General features: G+C 36.7%; 1 protein-coding gene across 11 annotated transcripts in view; it reads left to right on the top strand.

Moving 5' to 3' along the window:
- Ralyl (RALY RNA binding protein like) overlaps window positions 1-27,390 on the top strand; it is a 669,774-nt gene that overhangs the window by 535,541 nt on the left and 106,843 nt on the right. For 10 of the 11 annotated variants that reach the window (XM_036177971.1, XM_036177968.1, XM_036177966.1 and 7 more), the window contains one exon: window positions 4,301-4,333. The exons of the other annotated variant lie outside the window; for it this stretch is intronic. In XM_036177971.1, coding sequence (XP_036033864.1) covers window positions 4,301-4,333 — 33 coding nt within the window. The remainder of the gene's footprint in view (window positions 1-4,300; window positions 4,334-27,390) is intronic. 11 annotated transcript variants of the gene reach the window in all.

The raw sequence follows: 27,390 nt of genomic DNA, 5'->3' as shown, positions 1-27,390 counted from the left end.
CCTGAAGTGTGTTTGTCTGGGAAACAAGCAAACCATTGACCTTGGGTAAATTCTTTATCGGGAGAGGAATTAAAGTAGAAGATGGACACCTGAAGCAGGGAAGGTGCATGCTTAGGAAGCACTTGAAGATTTAGTTATCATTCAGTGGTTATGAAAATTGTTAAGAGAGTTGGTGATATGAACATGGTATCTTGGATGAAACTGTCACTAGGACAGAAGCTGACATGCTGACGTAGGGAAGAAATTCAATTACTATAAATTTCTAAATCAGGGAGAAGCTATATATTCAAAGTAGCATGCCTATTTGTTTGAAAAGTTGTTTACATTTTCTGATAGCATGAGTAGGAATCTTTTTTTTTTCTACAACAGACATAAAGAAAATACCACAAAACTGAGAACACACAGTCTATACTCAAATTCTTTAATGTGTTCCTATTGCACAAACATATCCTTGAACAATACATAAATCAAATACCAGCTATGATCCCAGGAGCTCTTTCTAAAGACATTGAATTTGGAATTATATATTAATTTCACCAGACACAAAAATGTCATTTTTTTCCTTTAGAAGTGTTCTACCATTTAAAACTGGGAAAAAACTCATAGCCTATGACATATAAAATTACATAGTGAAGAGCATTTGACTTATAGTCTAAAGTTGACAAAACCTAGTTGTAAAATAACCATCAAAACCCTCAATTCAATATTGTTTTTAAAACTCTGAGTTTGTCTCCAAAATCTTTTACAAAGCATTTGAAAGATGCATTGGTTACTTTTCTTGTTTCTGTGACAAAATGCTAGACACTTTAAGAAAAAAGAGGTTTACTTTTGCTCATAGTTTGAGGATATAATCCCTCACGGCAAGAACATGAGGTAGCTTGTCCCTCTGAATGAGGAGTCAGGAAGCAGAGATGAAAGAATGCTAATGTGCAGCTCAAATTCTCCTTTTTATTCAGTCCATGACCCCAAGCCATAGAATGGTAATGTCTAAATTTATGGTGAGTTCTCCAATCCCAACTCAATATAGAAACTTCTTAAAACTCATATCCAGAGATTTATCTCCTCAGTGATTCTTAACTCTGTGAATTTGATAATTAGTATTAACAATTACAAGAGAATAGTCTTATGACTGAAGTAGTAAAGGAAGGGCAATGAGCTAGATAATCAAACCATAATTAGTAACCTCTAAGGGCATCAAGACATTATTCACCTTGTATATCTCAGTGTAACAGCTGTATATCTGGAACCTTCAGAAAACCAAGAACATTTAATCAATAATCATTATTTCAAACAAATTCTGAACTTAGCTTTTGGATAATCACAAGTAAATGTATAGTGATTGCCTTGTACTGATTTGGGTTGTCTATGACATCCTTAAGGAATGCAGTTCAATAAAATATTTTTAGTGAATGATGTGTGAAGTGAAACACATCAGCTCCCACAAGTTTACACTTACACTGAAGTCTTAAAACATTAGCTGGTGCAGGCTGAAATTATTGGATAATTTTGGAGAAGTAATCCCATTAATACCTGTATGTTTTCTGCTTTTCAGTGTTATTGGATGGAAAACATGGGTCCAATGAAGAAGTGGTCTTCTGTATCATTATTTAGCTTCACAATTTCCCTCTATGTCTGTTGGGATATCAATATCACAAATGTTCAAGAATAATAAACAAATAAAAGAAGGTCATTAGTTTACCTAAATGTTAAATGCGAACACTTAAAATTCACAAAAAGAAAAGAGTACATAAATATACACCCCTAAACTTTTGGTGTTGACTGTTTTTTTTCTCCTTTTTTATTTATTATATTTATGTTTTACTTTTACACATCAGCCATGGGTTCCCCTGTCCTCCCTCCTCCTGTCCCTGCCTCCACCTTCTCCCCAGTCCCTCCCCTCCATTCCCATCTCCTCCAGGGCCAAGACTCCCTTGGGGATTCAATTCAACCTGATGGATTCAGTACAGGCAGGTCCAATCCCCTCCTTCCAGGCTGAGCAAAGTGTCCCTGTGTAAGCCCAAGGTTCCAAACAGCCAGCTCATGCACTAAGGACAGGTCCTGGTACCACAGCCTGGATGCCTCCCAAACAGTTCAAGCTATTCAATTGTCTCCAAGATTGGAAAAGCACAGGGACAAATTGTCAAACTAATGTAAACATGTGAATTATGAACCAAAAGTTGACTGTTGTTTTAACATGCTTCTCTCTCTTGGTGACTGTACAAGGGAATTGCTGGGGCTCTTGCCTTTCACATCCTGCTCTGTAGATGAAATGCTGAATGAAATACATGGAGCCAGGTATTGGGGTGAATGCTCAAAGATTAGAGAGACAGAACAAACCACAGCCAACCTCACCTCACCAATTCCTCAGTTGATCATGTTTCCTCAGACTGAAAGCTTCTGAGTCCTCACCTGAACTGATCTCAGCTGAACTGCTGCTAAAATCCTTGAAGGGTAAAAGGTTCCAGTTTCTGGTGTTCATGCCTTATATACCTTTCTGCTTCCTACCATCACTTCCTGGGATTAAAGGCATGTGCCTTTCCCAAGCAAGACTTGAGATCTCAATTGCTGGGATTAAGGGTGTGTGTCACCATGCCTGGCTGTTTTCAGTGTGGCCTTGAACTCATGGAGATCCAGATGGATTTCTGTCTCTGGAATGCTAGGATTAAAGGCATGTGCTACCACTGCCTAACCTCTATGTTTAATATTGTGGCTGTTCTGTCCTCTGACCTGCAGATAAGTTTATTGAAGTGCACAATACATCAACCACACTGCTCCAGGCTGTGGCACTGTGGTCTGTGTCCAAAGTTCATTCAGGTTCTGTCCACAATATAGTGAGATTTATTTCTAGAAGGTTGTGTTTTGATATATGCAAAAGGAAACAGAGACAAACTATTGACACAATCTGTCTAATTCTGATGTAGTTATTATTTCAGTTACCTACCTGAAATAAATAAATAAATAAATAAATACATACATACATACATACATACATACATACATACTAATGGTCAGTATTTAAATGATCTATAATTAAGCTTAATATCATTTTCTTATAATTACTGATATATTAAATATTTGTAGGGGTGAGGAAGATAGACCATCCAGTGAAATGTTCATCTTGTACATATAAAACTCTGAGGTCAAGACCCAGAACCAACAGAAGGTCCTGTCAGGCATGGTGGCACACTTGTAATCTCAGTGCTGAGGACACAGAAACAAAAGGGTTTCTGGAGTTTGTTGGCTTGCCAGTCTAGTCTGCTCACTGAGTTCTCTGCCAATGATGGAACTTGTCTCAAAAATGAAATGAAATGCTCCTGAGGAATAACATCAGTGGCTGTCCTCTGGCTTTCATGCATTTAAACATGAAATGTCAGTATTTACTTAAAACATGTCACTATTGGCCTAATTTAGCCCATAATTGTATAAGAAATCTATAAGAAAAATACACACGTGTATTAAATCGCCTTGAGTGCTAATTCAGAAATACCTAAAAACAGACCTTTTATAAAGTAAGTGGAATGTCATGTGGAATCAGAAAATTAGCTGGAATCAGTTCTGTACCTGCTCATGATGAGAAGAATGAACTACAAGGGACTTTAAAGTGGGTTTCTGGAGATGTCACAACTAAACAGCCTTTCCATATTAGATATCACATTTGGACTCTTCAGAGAAACTGGAGACACCTAGACATTGGGAGAAAGGATCCTAATCTGTGGCATGACATTACCCCTGCAAATGATTGAGTGCAGGGCCTCTTCTCCCTTGTCACATGTACAGAGTATATCCCCTGTAAATCAAATACCCAGCCAATATCCCACCATATTCACTATAAATTTCTCCACCAATACAACTAATGATAGATATATTAAAGCTTCTAGAATCAAACTGCCACTTTTAACAAAACTAACTGGCTATGGAGTATACCTCAGAATTAGACTCTCATTCTCACTGTGATACCGTCTGTAATAGTTGCATTCCGACCAAGTCTGAGGCTTTGAGTTAGTTTAGCTGCCCTGAATCCAATTAGAACAATAATATGTAGCTTTGCTATGGTAGGCATATACATAGACACACACATATATGTATATATATAAAACACATATAATATATGACACATGTACATTAGGCATATGTATCATATATAATATATATGATATATGATATATATTGGGAAATATCTATGCATACATAAGTATATAAAATTTTACAGCTATAAAACACATTTACCACATCCACACAAAATCAATGTTTGAATATATAACAAGTTGTTATATTAAAATAAAATTTTCATATTTTATAGGCTTGAATCAAAGGAGCCATTCCTGTCTGTTGGGTGAGTATATATCTAAGTGTTTTAAATATGAATATTAGAACTTGTTTTTCTTGCTTTTTGAATCTGCCTCTACTGTGACATCATGGTCTGTGTCAGGAGTTCATTCAGGCTCTGTCCAAAATGTACTGAGATTTATTGGAATATGAATGTTTTGGTTTAAATATCACTAAATAAATGATATTTCTAGTCCCAGAGCATCATATTAAAAATCATATCCCGTTACTTCCTAAAAAAATGCTGTTTACTCCATAGGGACTCAATTGTGACACTACAGAAGTTGTTTTGTGACCTCATACATTCTGCCAACTCATGCATTAGGAGCCCTTTATGTCCCATAATGCCATCCAAGTGTCTTAGTTAAGGTTTCTATTGCTGTGAAGAGACACCATGACCATGACAATGCCTATAAAGGAAAATATTTAATTGAGACTAGCTTACGGTTTCAGAGGTGTAGTCCATTATTATCATGGTGGGGGTGGTGTATGCAGGTAGACATGGTGCTGGAGAAGGAGCTTAGAATTCTGTATCTTGGTCTGCAGGCATCAGGGGCAACTGTGCATCACTCTGAGTGCAACTTGAGCAAAGGAGACCTCAAAGCCCATCCTCACAGTAACATTTCCTCCAACAAGGTTGAACCTATTCCAACAAAGCTACACCTCCTAATAATGCCATTCCCTGTGGGGACCATTTTCTTTCAAACCATCACAGCCAGTTATGATGAGTATTTATCTCATCCATGAAAGAGAGGCTCAGATTAACTTTGAAAATTCTTATGCACCAGAGACTTGCCGTTCCTAGTCTTTCCACCCATTGCTACTATTTCTGTTCAATCTGGTCTACTCTGTTTCTCCTTCCCCTTCTAAGGTTTTCTTTATATTTCTCATAATTTCTACATACTGTGTTTTCTTTTCCTCCCTTACAACCTCAGCCTCTGTGACTAACAGAGCTGAGAAGTCCTAAGTCAGATCAATAAAAAGATAATGTTTGCCTCTGGTGAGATATTGTCTTAGTGATGTTGCATGTCCCAGTAATAATATAATGTTGGTAAGCAAAAAAATACACTATTCCCAGATTGCTAGGACTAAGAATAAGTCATGTTTTATCTTATCTTATGTGTTAAATAACCATTTACTAATATATACAAATATCCTATGAAGGGACTTCACATGATCAGCATTGTGGGGAATGTATAAAAAGCAGAAAACTATTGTTATTTGATTTTATTAGGAGAAAAGTCAAACTCTGAAGCCAGTATGCTCACTGATCATACTCACATGATGGGGATAGACTGTGAAATACTCAGATCAACTTTTTTTTTTATCACTTTGTTCACAGTTGTAGAGTAGTTCTATTATTCACTGCACAACATGGTTCCCAATTCTCTTCCACTCATCAATGCTTTTCAGTGAGTCTTTCACCTCTTGAAAATCAAAATAATTGTGAGGGAAGGTGAAAAAAGAAACAGATAGTTATATTGGAGAATTTCATGACAAATCAAAGCTCAAGTTGGTCTGATGATGAAAAATCATTATAAAGTACTTCTGTCCTGCTTGAATCATCAGGCCCTATTGTTAAAAATCTCTAACCCCAAAGAAATCTCATTTGAATACAACATATGTGTCTGCCCTCTAGTCAAGAGTGCTGAAATAGCTTCACTTCATGCCTCACTTAATAGTGTTTCTTCGCAGCCTTTTCTGTTCTCATTAGTTTTAGATGGATCCATCTTTTTTACTGTATACCTCTCATGACTAAAGGCAGATCCTAAGTAATCTTTGTTTTAAGCTTATCGAGAGTTTAGTGCTCAATATTTCAGCAAGGAGACTAAACTACCCAAAATAAGCACAATGTGTAACTCAGCAAATGCTGAAGGGGAATGCTGGATGGCACTGACTATGTGTTGCTGTTTTCTACATATGTCTTCAAAGTAAAAGGTTTTTGCTGGCTGTTATTTATAGAGGAATATCTCCATTTTCCTATAAGATAATTATTTTAAATAATATTATCCTAAAACTTGCGTGTATCTCTCTCCTGCCTCTGTTTAACAAGCTCTCATGAATTCAAGGTACTCCTGAACCCAGCAGACACCAGGCAGTCTATAAAAAGCATGCTCATATTTATGAATTAATACATAGTCATAAACAAACAAACAAATGAATGTGTACAGTTGATGTATTAATTGAAACATGGGGTTGCTATGTTAAATTTGCCCCCATACATTTGCTTTGCTTTCAATAAAACCCATGTGAATTATGTTAGCCAAAAACCATTCTAAATATTGCATGTTTTTGCTCATCATCTATCAATATATAAAAGTATCTGTCAATGTGTGTTTACAAAACCATCCTTGGTTCTCTTAGTCTCTGATAGTTGCTGCTAGCTGCATTCATTTAGACAATTTCTTAAACACTCATGCATCAGGTTCTCATATGCAAACTGGGGATTAAATAAGATATTTTGAATTAAGCACTTAGTACTTAGCTGTATCTTGGCTAATAGGAGTCGTTCACAAATGTCAATGTTTCTTACAGTTCTTCAGGGTATATGACCACTTCTCTAAAAAACTCAGTCAGGTATCACCACAACATCCTTAAGTCACTATGACTTCTTTGAGTCACATGTAGAAATCAAAAGAAATAAAAGAAAGAAATATGTATATATACTCACACAATATGTAGAAATAATGCAAATTGATAACAGTACATATCTTCAATAATGACTTTAGATAAAACATATTAACATTACTACTCATCTTACTTTATTTGCAAGGATAAATAACTTATTTTTTAATCATCTTTGGAATATTAAATTTCAGAAAAATTAATTAAACTTGGCTTTCAAATACTTCACTTTTTAAGACATTAAACAAATAGTGATTATGGAAAAGAAACAGAGAAAACAAAAGTCATGTTTGCTTTTAGAGCAATAAGAACAAAATCATTGTCCAGAGTAAGAGTCTAAGACAGAACTTATCTAAATATAGTCTTGCCTTTAAAAACCTTTCCATGGAATCCAGTCGATGAGAGAGAGGGGGGATTCTGTGGGCAGGGGACATCTAGATCATGATGGGAAAATGTGCAGAGATGACCAGCCACACTAGTGGAAACCCATGAACTGTGGACTAATAGCTGTGGAGCCTCATAGGACTATACTAGGCTCACTGAAACGGGAGACAGTTGTTTAGCTTGAACTATTTGGAGGGGCCCCAGGCCAGGTGATCAACATCTGTGCCTGGTGCACGGGCAGGCTTTTTGGAGCCCAGTGCATAGGGTGTGACACCTTGCACAGCCTTGGTGCAGGGGGGAGGGGCTTGGACCTGCCTCAGCTGAGTATACCATGCTCTGCTGACTCCCCATAGGAGACCTTGACTTGGAAAACGTGGGGAAGGGAGGGTAGGTTAAGGGGAAAGCTGGGGGGCGGGAAGAAGGGAGAGGGGGGATCTGTGGTTGGTATGTAAAGTGAATAGAAAATTTCTTAATAACAATAATAATAATAATAATAATAATAATAATAAAACCTTTCCACGGCCTTCTATTGTAACACAAATATAAGGAGGAAATGTCCATCTCAGCATGTGAAGTTTGAGGTCCATACTGTAAGCAGGGAATGGTCTTTCAAGAAAATCCATACATTTTCCTCAGGTTCAAAACTGTGATTGTTGACACTTGGAGATGCTGAATCTCCTTTACAATACATGCAGTAGAGGAAAGAAAGATTTCCTTTTCATTTATTTATTTCCTCTTACCTTTTTGGAATGAAGTGGACACTCCTAAATGACTTCTATTGTGAGGCATTGTATTAAACTTCCAGCTGATTTTTTTCCATGAGTATCTTTATTTTGAGAATTATCATTAAATGGGTAAAGTTTTCCATGCTTATTTCACTGTGATAATTTCTAAAGCTCTAAATAATATAAAAGTTATGCTGCTATATCTCAAAAGAGATGAAAGAGTATCTCGCAGGTTTGGTTGGGAAACTTGCAAGAATCATCAAGTATAGAAATATCAGAATTTGAGGATCTCTCTCTTCCATATCATATCTCTTCCATATTATACCTTATATAAATAAGTGAGCTGATAAAAGCCAGACATACCTGGATCTCTGAGTCCCATTGGATGCATGGGAGCTGTTTTACTAAGTCTCAACAGCAGATGGTATTGGGGTAGGAGAACTCACTCTACACCAAAAACTGATCCCAAGAAGCCAGTAGATGTATTTCATTAAATGGTGCTCCTTGCAAAATGGTCCCCAAACATTTCCATTCTTGACACTAAATTTAGATATTCAGTATACTTCAGCTGCTGGAAGAACTCTGTTAAACAGAGTTGAAATTCTTATTGAGTTCAAGAATTGTTATACTATTCCAATTTTCATACATAGCCTTAGTCTGGAGGTATTATACATCATGGTACTATTACTTCTGTATTTTAAGAGTCCAGATTCTGTGAATATATTTTCTTGATCTGAGTGCCATCTTGGCATTTCCTTGATAGGTAACTTGGAAAACTGGTTAGCTCTTCTGTGAATCTATTTTTCACCCTATGGTAGTCTACAATCACATGATTATGATCAGTAAGTTCTACCTCATATGATTAGAACACTAGTTGGCACACAGTAAACAGGAGATGAACACCAATTTCTATTAATATCTTGTGACATGATCAATGAAGTTATCGATCTTTCCCAAAGTTTTACTGAATCATAGAAATTCTATGTGATAAAATCCAAGCCGATCATCTGAATATTTCAGAAGGGCAGTGATGAGAGCGAAGGGTGGGAAGAAGAGTTCAACAAAGAGTGAGGTCGGCACAGAACTGTGCATTGATGGCTCATGATGCGGATGGCTCTGAGGATACAGTCCAGGGAGGTAGCACAGAGAGATGAAGACAATTCTAGAACAAATAGATCAGAATTATGTGGAGTATGGAGTGTCAGATTAAATATTTTATAATAGAAGTATGAACAGTGGGAAACTGCTGATTTCAGGTTTTCATCAAAGCTCAGAATAATGTAAAAGTAGAATTAGACAAAAGTATGCTAATAATTTAAGAATTAAGAAGTTTTCTTCACTTTGGCATTGTAAACTTAAAAATCATTGAGCAGAGGATTAGGGAATTTTCAATGCAGAAATGGAAGCTACGTTCATGTTCAAGGTGAGATAAGCCTTTAGTACAGTTGTGTTAAGAATGGCATTCCTGGGAGAAAGCACTGGGTAGGTGGCAGCAGAGAGGAGTTTTGGGGCTTAACAAAACATTTATTATCAGGCTTGAAAGGTTCACAAAAAGACAGGAGAAACCAAAGATTGGCAGAAACTATACCAAAAGAGTGAAGTGTTTGTCTAGTAGGTGAAATGGGCGCATTGTAGTGTGCATGGCCATGGGCTTGCCTTCTTGTTTTAGCATAAGAATGACATTATCTAAAGGAGTCATTATAGGACCCCTTAGCACTAACTACAGTACTTTAGAAGTACTTGAAAAGATGTAACATAGAAATAAACAATGTAACAATGAAAAGTGTCTACTGCAATCATTTTCTTTCAGAACATTAGAATAAATAAGTGTCAGAGTGGTAGTTTATTTGTGTCTCTGTTCGCCTGTATCCGGCCATGGTGACAGTCTAAGCTAGGATCTGGCTGCACTATGGATACTGAAAGGTTAATAAGATATTGTTCTTACGCTTTAAACATAACCATCTAGAATTACTGATGGGCAACTCAATGCTTGTCTCTTGATAGTGTGAATGCAATTTTCTATACATCTCCAAGGAAAACAGGAATAAAGGGATAAAGTCAATCTTCCTCTCCTAAAAAAAAAATCTATTTTTGTTGTTTTATAGACTCAAACAACACTACCACAAAATTAATGATTTCTTTAGCAACTACACTTGTCTCATTCTTTGCCAAGGCCCTCCAGGCTACTTCTCTAGAGAGTGCACAGAGTTCCCACAGAGCTATTTTTGTCATCTAAAGCAGTTGTGCTTTCAGGCCTGATGCTCCAACTGTAATTTTAATTTATCAACCTGCCACTCAGCGAACTGCTGTAAAAAACATTTGAAAGCTTAAACCCATCATTTATTTCTGCACCTGTCAATGACACTCTTCTGTACTTGTCAAAATCATTTAAACTGCACTGTGATGGCATATAAAATATTACCAATAAATTGGGTAATCAATCTTGTGTGTGCATATTGTGACAGTAGTGTCTTGAAAACACAGGACCAGGGACCCATTTTTGAGTTTCAGGAACTCATTACTCTTCAGTAATAAAACACAGTAGAGTCATTTTAAAGAGTCTTTCTCAGTCTCTACAAATGAAACATATCATAGGATATGGAAAAGCTGGTTGTGAGTGAAATGGCTGTTCTTTCTCTGGTGAAAGTTTCTCTCCAGGGGAAAGGAGATAATCGCAGATGATAGCAGGAAAGAATATAGTTACATGGAGAGAGGAAAATATATAGGATCATTAAACAGATTTATTTCAGTTCTTTTTGTAAAGGAAACTGTGGCGTACTACTTTATAGCCAGTGGTATTTCAAAACAGTATTATCAACACTTCCACTACTGTCTAATTTGTTCATATAATAAAGTTTCACATTAACCCAAATGTCACAATCTATATTAGTTTCTCTTTGACGATATGTACTGTTGTATACCATAGGAAACTTCTCCCTCACAGAAATTGAGATGAAACTGTTGTTCATCATTGAAGAGAGAGAGAGAGAGAAAGAGAGAGAGAGAGAGAGAGAGACAGAGACAGAGACAGAGAGACAGAGAGACAGAGAGACAGAGAGAGAGACAGAGAGACAGAGAGAGACAGAGAGAGACAGAGAGACAGAGAGAGACAGAGACAGAGAGACAGAGAGACAGAGAGAGAGAGGGACAGATAGGAGGTATTCAATAACTAAATACACCCAATCCACCAACTCAGCCAGTGTACATTGGATGCTATGTATAAAATATTGTAAAAATTGTAAAGTTAAATAACATTGGCCAAATAACCTAATTTATCCTCTAAACTCTGGTTTGTAGCAGCAATCCTTAACAGATAATAATGTTAAAAGGATATAGCTTATGGGAAGTCCTTTAAAGTCTGTGGAAGCCTTGAGGACACTTTGTACCATATAATTGTAAATCAATTCACAATTTATAGATAGAAAATTCTCATACATAGGAAAATGACTATATGTAAAATATATAAGATCTTATACTTGAGGAGAGGAGAACTAAGTAAGTACAGTTATGGAATCAAATTTAAAACAATCAAAGCTTTAAGATGTAGACCAATTTATGACCATTGTTTTCCTATTGCTACCAGCACTTTTTCTTGGGTTGTCAATTATTTTGGTTCTTGGCTGCTTTATTTTTGTGTAGTTTTTTTTCTACAAATTGAGCTGAGAGTCTTGTTATGTTCTTCCCATGAGCTTTCCATCAACCCCTAATCATAAGCCTTTTAAAATGTGGGCCACACTGGAAAAGGTGCTAACATTGTATTACTAATAATGGAAATACTGTATATGAGTAAATATATTTTGATGTCATATGTAGAAATAATACATGAAAAATTGATCCCTTTAGGAAAAAAGAAGTAATTTTCATATATTTTCTAGAAAACATTCATTTACAAAGATAAAGAGTGAGAAATAAAGAGGATTTCATTCATTTAACCACATTAAATTCATGTAAAAGGAAAGAAAGCTAGTAAAGCTCATTTGAAAAGATAATCTCCCTCCTGCCTTCTGAACAGCATGGAATACACGTACAATCAAATATCCAGCACAATCCTAGCTGATTACAATAAGTCCTTTCTCAGCAAAATAAATAGCACTCACAAGAGGGTCACAAAGTCAGTTTGCTGTTCATTTTTGGCAGCCAGTGACTGCTTGTTCTCATGTCGATACAATGCTTGTCATTGCTCTTACTGTTGTAACACTGAGCTGCTGAGATGTGATGATATTCCATGAAGCCACAGATCTGCAGCTGTAGGACATGGAGCCTACCCTCCAGTTTCTGTAAAGGAACTGGCAATTTCATGAATTAAAGCTCTCTATGCAGTCTTCTGGTCTCCATATTCACTGAATCATCATAAATGTCTGAGTCGTCCTGTTAATTACTCAGGAAAATAATCACATATTGGGAGGTATTGACTGTTTTTTGAGGCATTATGAGTTGCACATTTTTACTATAAACTTATCAAGAAAATGTTAAAGGCTCATTTCCACATGATACTTTGTTCATTCCACAAAGAATGACTGATCTTTGTTTTATCAATCTCAAGACGTGACATTTTCAGTACTGCTAATGACATTTTCAAGGAACAGAAATAACTTTTGATTCAAAAAGATGTTATGCTGAATTCTTCAGAACAAATTAGCTATCCCAGGATAACTGATGACTGCCAAATAATTAGCCAAAGCCAGGGATCACTTGTGCTTCAAGAACGTTTTATGACATACACGTGCATAGAGGAAGCTTGGCGGAGAACATTCATCAACTCTGTTTTGGCAGTTTCCTACTAAGGGAGATATTAAAATAGAATGTTACACATTCACAGAAACCTTCATGTTTTCCTGGATGAAATTTTTACTACATCTCATTCAAAACATGTCATTAGGAGCTGCATGCCACATTCAGCTCTGAAATGAATAGAATGCCTGTGAGTTAATGCACCAGTGGACAACTCTTGAGTACAATTCCCCCTTAGCATCAATGAGAAGAATGTAAAAGATGAAGCACTCGATAATACATTTCTTCCAGATCCTGGCTAAATTATCGTATCATGCAAGCTAAAGTATTACAATGAAGCGTGTTATAGCTCACTTAGATACTAAAAATCTTGAAAGGCCCTTAAAAATGAGCCATTCTAGGGAAGCAATTTAAAGGAAATCTGTAAATCATGAGCCGTTGATTGTCCGTATCAGTTTCAGCAGGTCTGAGGCAGGCTAAGCACTCCAGCTACTGAAGGAAGGCTGCCAAGTCACAGATAAGGGAGTGTTCCATAAAACAAAGCAACAGTTTGTGTTCCTGTTTCTTAAGCTGTCATCATGGGGTTCAAAGCTCAAGAGAAAAGATGCAATAACATTACTGGCATTTGTGGAAGGTTCAGTTATCCAGCTTCATTATGGATACCAGTTTATTATTTGATGGGGACTGAGTATGTGAAAAATATAATGTGATGGTAATATTGGCTGCTACCCCAATCTAGGAGACAGGAATTGTTTCCTGCTAAACATGGAGCTTTCCATCCATATTGTGAAGATCAGAATCAAAAGCTTTTACTCCAGAAGAATTTAGTGGAGAATGTAGACATTTATGTTAACAACAGAAAAGTGATGCTAAGATATATTTAGATAAGTATCTACCATGTTTTCCTTTTCTGTAGTTCATATTATTTTTGACAGTATTCATAATTATTTAACACCAAAATCTCCAATGTACAAACCAGGGTTTGAAAATAAGAACTTGTTATTTTGATGTCATTTCATTTTTCAATTTTGTGTGCATGTGTGTGTGTGTGTCTGCTTGTGTGTGTTTGTTGTTTAGATATGTGTGTTATATGTGTGGATATATATTTTACATGCACATGTTTTGAGGCACATATATGTGTGTGTCCACTCACATGAGTGAGTGTGTGTACTTGTGAAAGTTTAGGTTAATGTCTAAACCATCCTCTACTGTGCTGTGGATATTGATCTGTATAAATAAAATGCTGATTGGCCAGTAGCCAGGCAGAAAGTATCAGGTGGGACAAGGAGAAAGGAGAATTCTGGGAAGTGGAAGGCAAAGGCAGAGAGATATTGCAAGCCGCTGCCATGAGAAGCAAGATCTAAGGTACTGGTAAGCCACAAGCCACATGGCAACTTACAGACAAACAGAAATGGGTTAATTTAAGATATTAGAAGTAGATAACAAGAAGCCTGCCACGGCCATACAGTTTGTAAGCAATATAAGTTTCTGTGTGTTTACTTGGTTGGGTCTGAGCATCTATGGGCCTGGTGGGTGATAGAGATTTGTCCTGATTGGGCCAGGCAGGAAAACTCTAACTACACCACTGCTCTTTCATTTTATTCATTGAGATTAAGTGAAATCCAGAGTTCACCACCTTGGTTAGTCTTGCCAGTCAGCTTAATCTACAGATCTCTTGACTCTGGTCTCCTGAGGCTGGCATTACAGGCAGGCTGCCATGCCCATGAGGAACTTATGGCATTTTGACAGGTTTTGGAACTTTGCCACAACAATCACTTCATTTCATTCTAATTGAATGTCACTGACAGGGTCTTGGTTTTATATTCAGAATATCAGGACAGTTATAGATAAATAACACTTCTTAATGCCCAAATCTCCTATAGTTACATTGGTTAAGTGAAGCAAAGCTGAAAAAACTTGCACACAGGCAGAGTCTCATCAGAAGTTAAATAGGACATATTCTCGGAGAAAGTCAGAACTCCGTGGGAACAGGATATGGAGGGATCATCAAATGAAAGTGAAATAGGATAACTTAAAAAATCTAAATTAGTAACAATAGAAGTAGGGAAGTATATCATACCCACATTTTAAATGCTTTCTAAATGGAGAAAATAGGATAACCTTCTTAGAAATTAAAACTTCATAGGAAAAAAATCACATTAAATAAAAGTTTAAGTTTCTAGAACAGGAGCAGAAAATATTGAACTACTTTACTAAGTGCCGGAAGTCACACAGATGCCTACCATCCTGTTTTAAGGTCACATTTTTTATTTATCATATAAATAAGAAAGATATGGTACTGATACTGCACTTTAAGTATATATTTTATTTCCCAAACACCTAATCAGCAACTTCAGACCCATGTTCCCAGGGAAGCATGAGGCTTGTTTCTGCAAGTCTGTCTGCTCATAATACTTTTGTGAGCTGGTTAATAGATAACCTTGCTGTGTTCTTCTCTCTTTGAAGAGACATGTTGACTGAATTTATGACCACCACCACAACTCATGTCTGAGAGGAATTCTTCTTACATCAGCCCCTTTGCTCTTAAAAAGTCCAAACCCACAGAACACTATTCTTTAAGCCATTTTAATGCATAAAGTTCCCTTTCCAAGCACACAAAACTCTAAACAAACAAACAAGAAGCATGTGTTTGAATTTGACAACTAAGGACATGTGCATATGCTGAGAGAACTAAAGCAGGAGACAGAATGTCCCCTTTTATCAACTAGTGCTAGGATTGTATACATCACATAATTCAACAGCTTTGGGACTTCTTCACATATGTGTGATTATTGAGGGAGCTATGCCAGTATGGATTTGTTTATTATAAGTAATTTTACAATTTACAAGAAAAAGAATCCATAAATAGTAGAGATTATTTATTTTCAGAAACCTAATGATTCGTGGCCAATTTTCTGAGAAATCTTCAAGAGGATTTTTATACAGTCAGTGAACTAACAAAAAGAAAAGCAGGGTGGTAACAGCTGACATAAAAGGGATACAAGTCCTCAAGGGGAGAAGAGCCAGTCAGGTGGCTTTGTAGCAGACCCAGAGGGGACTGCCCAGGACTCAGTAGGACTGTGGAAACCCACAAATGTAAGTGTTACCTAAACATTTGTAAAGGAAGGAAATTTAACCATTGCACACCTGCAAATTATATTTATATTCTTAACCATATAAATTCTAAAGGTTGACAACCAAAATGTGAAGAGTTAACAAGTAGAAAATTGTGTAAGCATATGAAAAATTCCTTAGTATAAGTAAACACACCAAATTCTGGGGTCTTAATGAGAATTCATACCTCAGAGTGATATCTAATTCTAGAAACTAAATGATCTTACAAACAGGGTCTGGTTCCTCACTTCAATAATTTTCAAAGGGAAGCACCTGCAAGGAACAATGTTATTCATAACTGAAACCTCAGCATCTATACAGTGCTCATTGCTAGCAGTTACAAGGCTGAAGTTGGAAGTGGAAAACACAGTCAATAACAATAAAGAATTAGAGAAAAACTGACCAATTTTTCCTGAGCAAAACAAGGGAAATATAAAATGACCAAAAAAAGCACTAAAAAATGGGCTAAAAACCATTTGAGTATATTTCCAAGGATAAAAATTTCAGAACTGTATAATTAATAAAAGGTAATATGTAGTTCAATTTTTATAAATAAGGCCTTTACATTTTGACTATAAGGAATTATGTATTTTTATTATCACAGAAAGTGACTTTAACTGTAAGAACAAAAGTAAGAAGGCAGCATCTGTAGTCCTTGCATGAAGTTTTGAGGCCAGTTAGGATTGCATAAGGGAATCCTGACTAAATATTTAAATGGAAAAAAAGAACTGTTTTCTTGGGGATATGTAACACTTGGAAGCAATACTGAATCATTCACAAGGGAAAACTATAACACAAGAATACTATGTTCAGAAATGCCATTTTCTCGTTGCAAGGGTTAAGAGAAAGGAATCAAGACAAAAATATGCATTGCATTGTAATCTACCAAACATACACAAACCTCTGTAAAATTAGCCAATGACTTTGTTTTCCTTACCCTGGGCACCAGCATCATAAGAAGTAATTTACTTTGATTGAATGATTATTCAATTGTGTTCTTTAACTGAAGAAATCAAAAGGGTACAGAATTTGCTGAAAATGACCATGGTCAAGAAGCGGTAACAATGATGAGCATTTCTAAAGTTCAGCTGAGAAAACACAGATGAGAATTTAAAATTCTGAAGAATAGTTACAAGAAGGAACCTGTCTTTTTTACAAGATCATGATTTGGAGCTTAGACTTGACATATTAACCAAGGTGTTTGTGTTTATTTTTGTGTGTATTTTGGGGGATGTCACAGTCTAGGGGTCAGTTTCATTTTCTCATTACTATAGCTTTACTGTAGAGATTGAGGTCAGGGATCATGATGCCTCCAGAGGTTGCTTTATTGTATAGGGTTCTTTTGGCTATCCTGGGTTTTCTGTTTTTCCATATGAAGTTGAGTATTGCTCTTTCCAAGTCTGTGAAGAATTGTGTTGGGATTTGACAGGGATTGCATTGAATCTGTAGATTGTTTTTGGTAAGGTTGCCATTTTTACTATGTTAATCCTGCCTACCCATGAACATGGGAGATTGTTCCATTTTTCTGATATCTTCTTTAATTTCTTTCTTCAGAGATTTAAATTTCGTATCATACAAGTCCTTCACTTGCTTAGTTAGAGTTACTCCAAGGTATTTTATATTATTTGTCGCTATTGTAAAGGGTGATGTTTCTCTAGTTTCTTTCTCAGCTCATTTATCATTTGTATATAGGAGGGCTAGTGATTTTTTTGAGTTGATCTTGTATCCTGTCACACTACTGAAGGAGTTTATCAGCTGTAGGAGTTCCTGGTAGAATTTTTGTGGTCACTTATGTATACTATCATACCATCTGCAAATAAGGAAAGTTTGACTTCTTCTTTTCCAATTTGTATCCCTTTGATAAGCTAGCTAAAGAATTACAAGGCATGAGAAATCTCTAGCTCCAGAGGTAGCAGCAGAGAAATCACAAACAGGTCAGACAGGAGCAGACATAATCAGCAATTGAAGAAGAGTGTTTATTGATGTTTAAAAAATGCATGATGCAAGCACAAAGAGGAAGATGGGGAAGAAGCAGACCATCTTGGAAGTTTAACACTTTTATTACCTAGCAATGGCTCCTCTCTCCCTATCTGCATACCAGGGAATATTTCAAACTCCTAATCAGTTGGGTTTCAGGGAGATAAACAAAAACCACATTTTTTAAAAATGAAAATGTTACAACTGATAAAGTGCAAATCAAGTCAACACACATTCAATATGCACACTTAAAAACTTGGGGCTTTCTTCTTCCTGTGGGCTTGATTTGTCTAGCCCCACTATGAGGGGGTTTGTCTTCTTTTATTGTGTCTTGTTTCATCATGTTTGGTTGTTGTCTCCTGACCTGCTTTTTTCTGAAGGGAAGATGAGGGGAAGTAGATTTGGTGGAGAAGGGAGGTGGAAAGGAGCTGGGAGGAGTGTAGGGAAGGGAAACCTGTGGTCAGGATGTATTATATAAGAGAAGAATTTACATTCAATTAAAAAAACAACAACCATACATACCAAGGGCATGAGGAGACTGTGTCTGTACACACGTATGTCTAGATGCTTGAGGCAGAGTATCTTGTTTGGCCCTGTGTACACCACAGTAGCAGGGTTAGGAGTGCACTGCCTCCACTTCCTATCTCTCCATAAGAGCACTTGGATTCCATACAAGGAATCCTATTTACATCTCATTTACATGGGTTCCAGGTACAGAAACTTAGGTCTTCACACTGGCATGTCAAGTGATTTACCCACTGAGCCATGCTCTTAGTCTCAATATCCCACACATGTTTGTAAGTAGTTATGGGAAATATAATGTCAGTAATAGGTATTTAATATAATGTGAATTTGTAATAAAAGTGATAACAAAGATATTTATGAGCAGTCTGGAGAATTAATAACTCAATAAGCCAAGTGTATATGCAAAGTGTATAGAATGTCAACTTTACTTAAGATTTACTTAAAAACTTCACGACATTGCTAATAGTTCTAGTAATGAATTCTGTTCTTTTGATTTCAAGAGAAAATAATACTTCCCATCTGTTTTGGCTCTGTTTTCTGTTCAGCTACTGTTTTAAAGTAGTGCTACATTTTAGCACCACTTTACTTTGAATCTATTACAAGAAATATCACTTACATTTTTTCAAATGTCTGCGGCATCTACTGATAGAATCATTTTCCTCTTTCTATCTGTCTATGTACCCGATTGTGTTGGTATATTTCCAGATGTGAAACTCACATTAATTTCCTTTCTCTGGCTTCCTTTGGGTTATTAAATTCTTCTCTTTTTCTAACAAAGTTAGGGCAGAGTTCTTAGTTTTCATTTGCTTCCTTTAAGGAGAGGAATAGCAAAAGCTATCAATGTCTTCCTGTCAGGTTTTTAGCATCCTACAGGCTCTATTAATTCTTCCTAGAATGTGAATGTTCATTTTTATCTCTTTCAACACTCTGCCTTTGTCTGACTGACACAGAGAGTGCAACTGTTACTAAGGGGGGAGAACTACATACAGCCTCTTCACCATCCAGCCTACATGTGAACATTATATGATGCATTTCGTGGTATAAATTGATTTTGTTAAAATCATAAAAATTTATCTTTCAAGATTTTGAAGAACTATTTAATGTATCAACTCTAATCTTTGCAAAATCCTAATGATTGCTTTTAGGCTCCTTTTGGTGCACATGTGACTGCATGCTATGCTGTGTTACACAGGGCTCTTACATGTTGCTTTCTGCTCAGCTTATTTGAAATACATTCTTTGTTTTTGATAGATTTAGCAGTAATGTTAATCTTCATAGTTGCTACACTCTAATACTTTTACTGCTTCCTGCAGCCACAATTAAGAGCATTCATAGCTTTTCCACTTGATAGCATTTGAAATATTTAAATAGACTCCATCCTCTTCAAAGACTTTCTTCTTTAGAATAAACAAACTTATTTGATGATCACTTTCATAAAGGGTTGTGGTTAGGAGATACTGTGTTATTCCAATTTCCCTTATCTGTGTGTGTTCCAGCTGTTTAAATCCTTCTAGACTGCACTCACACATGTTACACTTAATATTCCCAGTGATGGTTCAAACATGCTAGTGCTGTAGAATCATTGCTTAGAAAAAGTACTACACTTGCCAACTAAATTTTCAATAGCTTTTTGAGGTTCTGTATCTCATGTATGAATTACAGTGAGATCATAACAGTTACAAATAAGACCTAAGCAATTTTAATATCACTACATAATACATTAACACAACTGTGATTATGCTATGAAGTTTAATTGATCCCATTAATACCTATTTATTTCATTTACAAAAATACAACAATAATAATACTAGATAGTAGAATTCTTAAAACACATGTTTCATGTACTTTGTATCATCACTATATATCCTTTTTCAAGCTACTCTGCATGATATTACATTGGGCAGTTGAGGATTTTATCCTTGAAGGAAAATTTGAAAAAAAAAAAAAAACATTAAAATCCAGTAAATCAAATTATAATAATGAAATATTAGCAGTATAAGCTATGCAAAGTATTTATTTAAAAAAGGATAATACATACACTGTGACATAATCCAGTAAATAAAATCATCATAATAAAAATTTAATGGCATGAGCTATGAAAATACTTTGGTAAATACCACAATCACTTTTACTACATGTCACAAGAACCCACTTTCAAACACATCGAACACAAAAGTGCTCAGACTGAGAAGTATCCATCTGAGTCTAGTTACAAATGTGGGATGAAAAGAATACCAGTAAATAAGTAACAAATGATAAAGCATAGAGCAGTATGACAATAATAAAAGATAATTAACTCCTCACCAAGCTTAGAGAGTAGAAAAGGAAACTGAGCAGACAATGCAAGGGACAACTTTGAAGATACTCTTAAAGCTAAGAGTCATCTTCTACTAGAAAGGGTCTGGCTGCAGCTGGTAGAATAGTAGAGAATTTGTCTTTTGGCCTTAAAGAGGTGAGTCAGAAGCCTCTGTTATGATACCTGTGATGGCTACTGGTACCTGTAGGTAGCTATGCCACAGAAGGAAGTGGAAAAGGTCAGGGGTCCTGGAAAGTGATGCCCCAGCTTCATCTGTGTCTCTAGTTCTTCCTCTGGTTCTCTATGATGACAAAGTATAATAATGTGTCCCAGAAGATAAGAAATTATTGTAGAATGTGGCCCCTTTATCACAAAGCAATAAATAGAGAGATCACAAATTGATAAGTGTGAGAAAGGTATAAATATCCCAAACTGGTTATTGTAATGGTGTTAGAATTCTAATATCAGTACTCTGGGTACTTCAACATTCTAATGCAAACATTTTTTCCTTACAAAAATTAGATATTATAGCTAAGAGTTCCATGGATGTGAAACACAGTATTCATCAACTGTCTACTGCCTGGCTGCCAAATCTCTGCCTTTTCAGAGTTTATTACATCATGAGGGAGCTTTATAAATAGTCAAATGCAATATCAGCTTTACAGAAGTGTGCATAAGGAGCAATAGGATTGAGACCTGCACATTAATTGTGAAATTCAAGTGAAACAAAGAGATGGATAATAGTCTCTTGCATTTTGACACGAGCCCTACTTAAGTTCAAAGAAGAATGACAAAAATGATTAATGGAATAAAAAGACTGGCTTGTGATGGGGGAAGTCTGACAGAAATGAATCTGTACAGATTAACTATGAGACAAGAAAAGAACACTGACAAGAATGGGTCAGATATGAATACAGAAAGACTAGAACCTCAGGATAGCACTGTAATTGGAATTTAATCTAAATTAATCAATTTTATAAATGAGGAACATTTCAAGCTTGAGTTACAGCCTTGCATTTTCAAAAGCAAGAAGGCATGGTGTATGGTGGCAGATGGAGGTTATAACAGGAAATTTGTTGTTGCACAATCAATGGAGTTAATGCTGCTGGAGATGCAAGCTTACATCAAGCAGATAATAAGAGACTTTCTGACCCTGAGCAGTGCCAGGAAAAGAGCAGGTGCTGAGAATTGCCAAAAGGCTTAGCCACAGGAGGACACCTGGAGGAAGAGCTGCGTGCAGGAGAGTTCCTGAACCTTGAAGTGTCTATACCTTGTCTTTTAGACTTTGGGCAGTAAATGAAATGCTTTGCTGTTGGTGCTGATACTGTACTGTTTTAGCAGCAGACATGATAGTCAGAATATGAGGAGGTTCTTGGTTGGGATCCAGACATGCAAGTCCTGTAGAGATCATACATCTCTAGACAGGCCTACCACAGGTTGGTTTCCCTGGCCTCACACTGGTAATTTTCTGCCCAGGTATATGCCATACTGCTTTTCTTTATTCTCCTTCTTGTTTGTATAAAATCATGAGTTGGATATGTAGGCATTTCTTTTCATTCATTGAAGAAAGGTCACCACAGTTTGGGAATTGTATGTTTTAATATCCTTCCTCACAGAGGTTGTGACAGAGAAGGGTCACTGATATTCTTTCAGTGTAGAACTTACAAACTCAAAAACATGTAAATTCATTAAAAAGACGTAAAAACGATTTGCCATTCCCTTTCACTCAGATGCAAACTCCACTCCTCTCAAATAACACCACCATATTCTCATATACTCTTACTATTCTTTCTATTGAAGGAATCATTTTTAAATTGGTGAAAGGGCACAAGTGTGAGGTGAGAACTCTTACAATTATTAGGTGGAGTGTTTTGTATTATTTTTGTTTTATGTCTTGAAAAAGATGATTTGTAACTCAAGGATATTTCCAACTTACTGTGCTGTTGAAAATCACTGAATTCCTGATTCTCCTACTTCCAGTTCCCAAGTGCTGGGATTGAAGGCCTGTGGCAACACTTCTGGCTCCTGTGGATTATTTTACTTGCTTCAAGTTTTTCAATATTTTCATTTTGTGTTAGTTTCTTTTCTGTAGCTCTGATAAAATAGTTCAACGAAAAGCAAGTTACAGACAGAAGGGTTTAGCTTGGCTTACAGTTCCAGAGGAGGAGTCCACAATGGTGGAAGAGGCATGGGGAAAGGAGCAGAAAGTAGAAAGATTCCATCTCAGCTGTACACGGGAAACAGAGACAGAGCAGAGGAGGCAGAGGACATAAACCTCAAAGCCAATCCTCAGTCATGTACTATGGATTACCCAGGGTCTGGAAAAACTCTACATCTGGTGTGAGATATCTGAGAAAAAAAATCCAGGTACACTATGCTCCTGTGTCTGTTAACTTGATTCCTTTGTGGCAAAATTATATCTTTACAACCAGAGCTCTGTCAGGCATTCAGGGCAGGAATAAATCTAGATACACTAAGCTCCTTGTCTATCTACTGTATTTCTCTGGGATGAAATCCTGTCTTAAATTCTGTCCTGAGACTCAGTTCTTTCATTGTCCTGCTAACAACTAAGCCCTTATGCTTCCTGCCTCATCTCTGTCCTCTGTTTCTTTGCCATCCATCTCTACTTGCTCTCTATTCCCGGCTCTGATGAACTCCTCCAGTTCTGCCTTACTGTCTACAAAACATGGGTTCTTTCCTTCTCCCAGGCCATGCCCTCCTGTCTCCTCTTCGGAAAATCCCTGTTCCTTCTTCCCCTGGCTACAAGGTTCTCTGCATCCTCAGGAATGTTGCTCCACCCTACCTTCCACCTTGTTATGTAAAAACCTCTTTTGTTCTCAGTCAATTGCTCTGGAGAGACAGTAGGCCTCAAGGCAAGGATATGGTCTGAGCTTCATTTGCACAAGAAACAAAGCTATACATCTCCAGCCACCTTGTCACCTAGGCTCAGTTGGGGAGTTAGTTACCTAGAAGTTCAGCAGGTCTGGGGAGCTGAACTGTTTGCCAAATGGTCTGAGAATATTTGGGCATGCAAGAATTTCATAGCAGAAGACAGCTGAAATATTAAAAGCAGGATAACACCAAATATTCATAATAAATGACTTCCCTTTTGACAGACCCTTGCCGGGTCAAAGTATAGCTTTAATACACAGCTGAATCTCTATAATATATTTTTTTGTGGCTCACCGCAATGTACTTCTTCCAGCAAGTCTGAATCTCCTAAAGAAGCAATAACCTCTCCAAACAGCATCACGAACTAGGGCAAGGTGTTCAAGCCCATAAGCCTATGGGGTAACATATTCTCATTCTAGCCAGTATGAACTTCCTACAGAAGGGAATTCCAATCCACGCTTTGCTAGGACCCAAAATGTGTACTCTGAATATTCTGTGATTCTTTCAGTTTCTCCCTCATCATCTCCTCTATTCTAACCATCCTTGGAGCGAGTAACTTTTTGCAATGAAACTTAAGCTAAGAGATATACCTCATCAATTTTATTTTTGGAATATATATGCATAAGAATATTCTGTGTACACATAGTAAATATACAGCTTTATGTGTAATCTCTTAAAAGAAAAATGGACAGATTTGAAGTTTATAAATCTATTCAACTATGAATAATGTGAGTTAGAAATAGAATTCTGTAGAAACATTTGAGGATACTTCTGATTTGTTGAAACTTCTCAAAATTCTGGATACATACTATCTTCACATTAATATATATGAAAAATGAAGAAGTATGACGTCCATGTAGTCCTCTCCATAATTGTCTCATATTTTTCTACCATCAATTTTCATGGCTACCTACAAAGACCTAATTTTTTAACAATTATTTTCCCATCCTTCTCTTTTTACAAATACAATAAAATGACATCTTTTCCACAAAGCCTAGTTTTATCTATATCACAAGGCACTTTTATTTCTTCTACTTTGAGATTTCATAGCAGGCTTCCCTTTGGTTTAGTAATTCACTGAATTCTGCTTGCAAGTACAGTCACCTTTGTATCTGTTTAATCCCCTCTGCTTAGGCTGAAATTCCTTCAAGTTCTCCAGATATTATTATCTACAACCTCCACTATTGTACCTGACTTAAATACTTAATAACTGACTATTCAAATTAATTTAGGAGCCAGAGACTGTAGTTAGAGTTTTCCTGTCTGGCCCAGTCAGGACAAATCTCTCTTACCCGCCAGTCCCATAGTCGCTCAGACCCAACCAAGAAAGCACACAGAAACTTACATTGTTTACAAACTGTATGGCTGTGGCAGGCTTTTTGTTATCTACTTCTCCTATCTTAAATTAACCCATTTCTGTTAGTCTATATTTTGCCACATGGCTTGTGGCTTACCAGTGTCTTTACATGTTACTTCTCATGGCGGTGGCTGGCGGTGTCTCTCTCCAGCCTTCTACTTCCCAGAATTCTCTTCTCTCTTGTCCCGCCTATACTTCCTGCCTGGCCACTGGCCAATCAGAACTTTATTTACACAGAGTGATATCCACAGCACTTCCCCTTTTCTTTTTTTTAAGGAAGGTTTTAACTTTTACATAGTACAATTCCATATAAAAAAACAATTATCAAGCAAGAATTATAGTTACAATATTAAAGAAGATATCCTATCTATCTTATATTTGTGAGTCTAAAGTTTTATATCTAACTTATCTTGTATCATAACTGAGGAAATTATAACTATCTAGTCTTCAACCACATCAAAGACCTCAGAAGGATATAATATTACCTGAGAACTGGGAGAAGGATGTAAGCATTTTTCAGGAGCCTTATAAGAGTAGACAGAGACAGCTAGCAGCCTGTCACCTAATGTTCCTTTGTAAAGTTGGGGCATTTGTCTTCAGCCCACAGGGCTAGAGTCTCTTGGTCACTTCTCTCAGTGTCCTGTAGAATGTCTGGTCGTTTCCTCTGCGAAGCAGGAACCTGAAGGACCATTTTGTCAAGCAAAGTTTAGTGGTCACCTTTCTATGGGTCCTGCATGTCCAGTAGATCAAGCAGTCCAGGCAAGAACAGTTTCTTGTCCAAATGGCTATTTTTGCCAAGGTTAAGATAAGATATGAAGTGTCTTCAATGTCCATCCTCCTCTCTGAAGTAAATCGGTGTTGCCAGGAGCAGACATGTCTCACTGTCCAGAAAGTCTAAATTTTAAAAATATTTTAAATGCCATATTCTGAAGGTCTTTGAAGTATTTGAAGATTACCTATCTATCTGAAATATCTCTATGTATACCTAAAAGACTTAACTAACATGGCTATGAGTATGATTATCACAGATGATTAATTATTAATCTATTTTTAATTATCCATTACAATTTTAAATGAGCTATACAAACATAATACCTTAAACATGAGTAGAAATATATACATAGTATAACAAAATTAACTTTAAGTTTGTATCAATAGACTAAAGTCTATACCAATGTAAAACATTTTAAACAAGTTGTTGCTCTTTAGAAGTAAGTTCCTTAATTTACCCCTTTGTCCTATTATATCTATATCCTATCCCCTTTTCTTCTTTAGAAAGAGATCACATTTATAATCAACCTGCTTTAAAGAAAAATATTGGTTTTTTTCTGTCCCACACCAAAGGGCTCTTCTGATTTGGGACACAAGAATCTCTTAACCATTTCTTTTAGCAATATGTCTGGGTTTAGAGAAGGAGTGAGCCAATTCCATCTCCAAAGTCAGCTTGATAATTTTGGGAAATTGGGCGTAGTTTTTCTTACTACTTCCTGCTGGAGGGGGCCGCTGTATCTTATGGGGACATAAAGACAATTTTAGGATTATAGAGTAGTCCATTAGGGTGAACCTCTGAGCCAGTTGCCTTGAAACCATTCTGGATGTCAGATCATCTGGGCCATGGTGTCATCGGAGACCTTTCAGGTGGTCTTGGCTGATCAAACCTGATGTGTCTTAATCTGGAACAAATCCATAGCCTCTGGCTTTCTGTGGAAACAAAAGCAGAGACTCTTTTCCAAAGCAACATATCCTTATATCCAAATTTTGAAGTCAAGGTACCTTTAAAATTTACATATTTGTTTAACTCAACAGCTTTTACAATCAAATCTTTTTCTGCAGTTAAAAATCCCAAAGACAACATAAACCAGATTCTCTGTGTAATATCCATCTTTGTAAGACTGAAACACCATTGTGGCTGCTGGCTCCGCCCACCTCAGCTTTTCAACATGGAGGTGGTACAGTTTACTGCCAGCTCTGGGTCTGGAGCCGTGTGTACCATCAACTATCAGAAGCATTTCTATCAAAGCAGTGCATAGCCCAGAAACTTTTTTTCTTTTTTTTAACCTAGCAAAGGCTAAATCTACCATGCAGCAGAGTAAAGTGCCTCTTGTAGACTCCTCATTCCCGCCACACTGCAGGTCAGACAATCATGCCAGGAACACACACGCCAGGAACCTGCCATAGTAGCTCAAACCGGTAGGCTACCGCTAACTTGAGACAACTAGGAAGCTACTTTTAGCACCATTTTAAAATCTTTTTTGTCAGGTTTTAGGTGGAAATTCTTGCCAACACGTTGGGCGCCATTTGTAGTTAGAGTTTTCCTGCCTGGCCCAGTCAGGACAAATCTCTCTTACCCGCCAGTCCCATAGTCGCTCAGACCCAACCAAGAAAGCACACAGAAACTTACATTGTTTACAAACTGTATGGCTGTGGCAGGCTGCTTG

Source organism: Onychomys torridus, chromosome 2 (genome assembly GCF_903995425.1).
Source record: "Onychomys torridus chromosome 2, mOncTor1.1, whole genome shotgun sequence".
Taxonomy (NCBI): Eukaryota; Metazoa; Chordata; class Mammalia; order Rodentia; family Cricetidae; genus Onychomys; species Onychomys torridus.
This window is presented reverse-complemented; position numbering and strand designations above follow the sequence as displayed.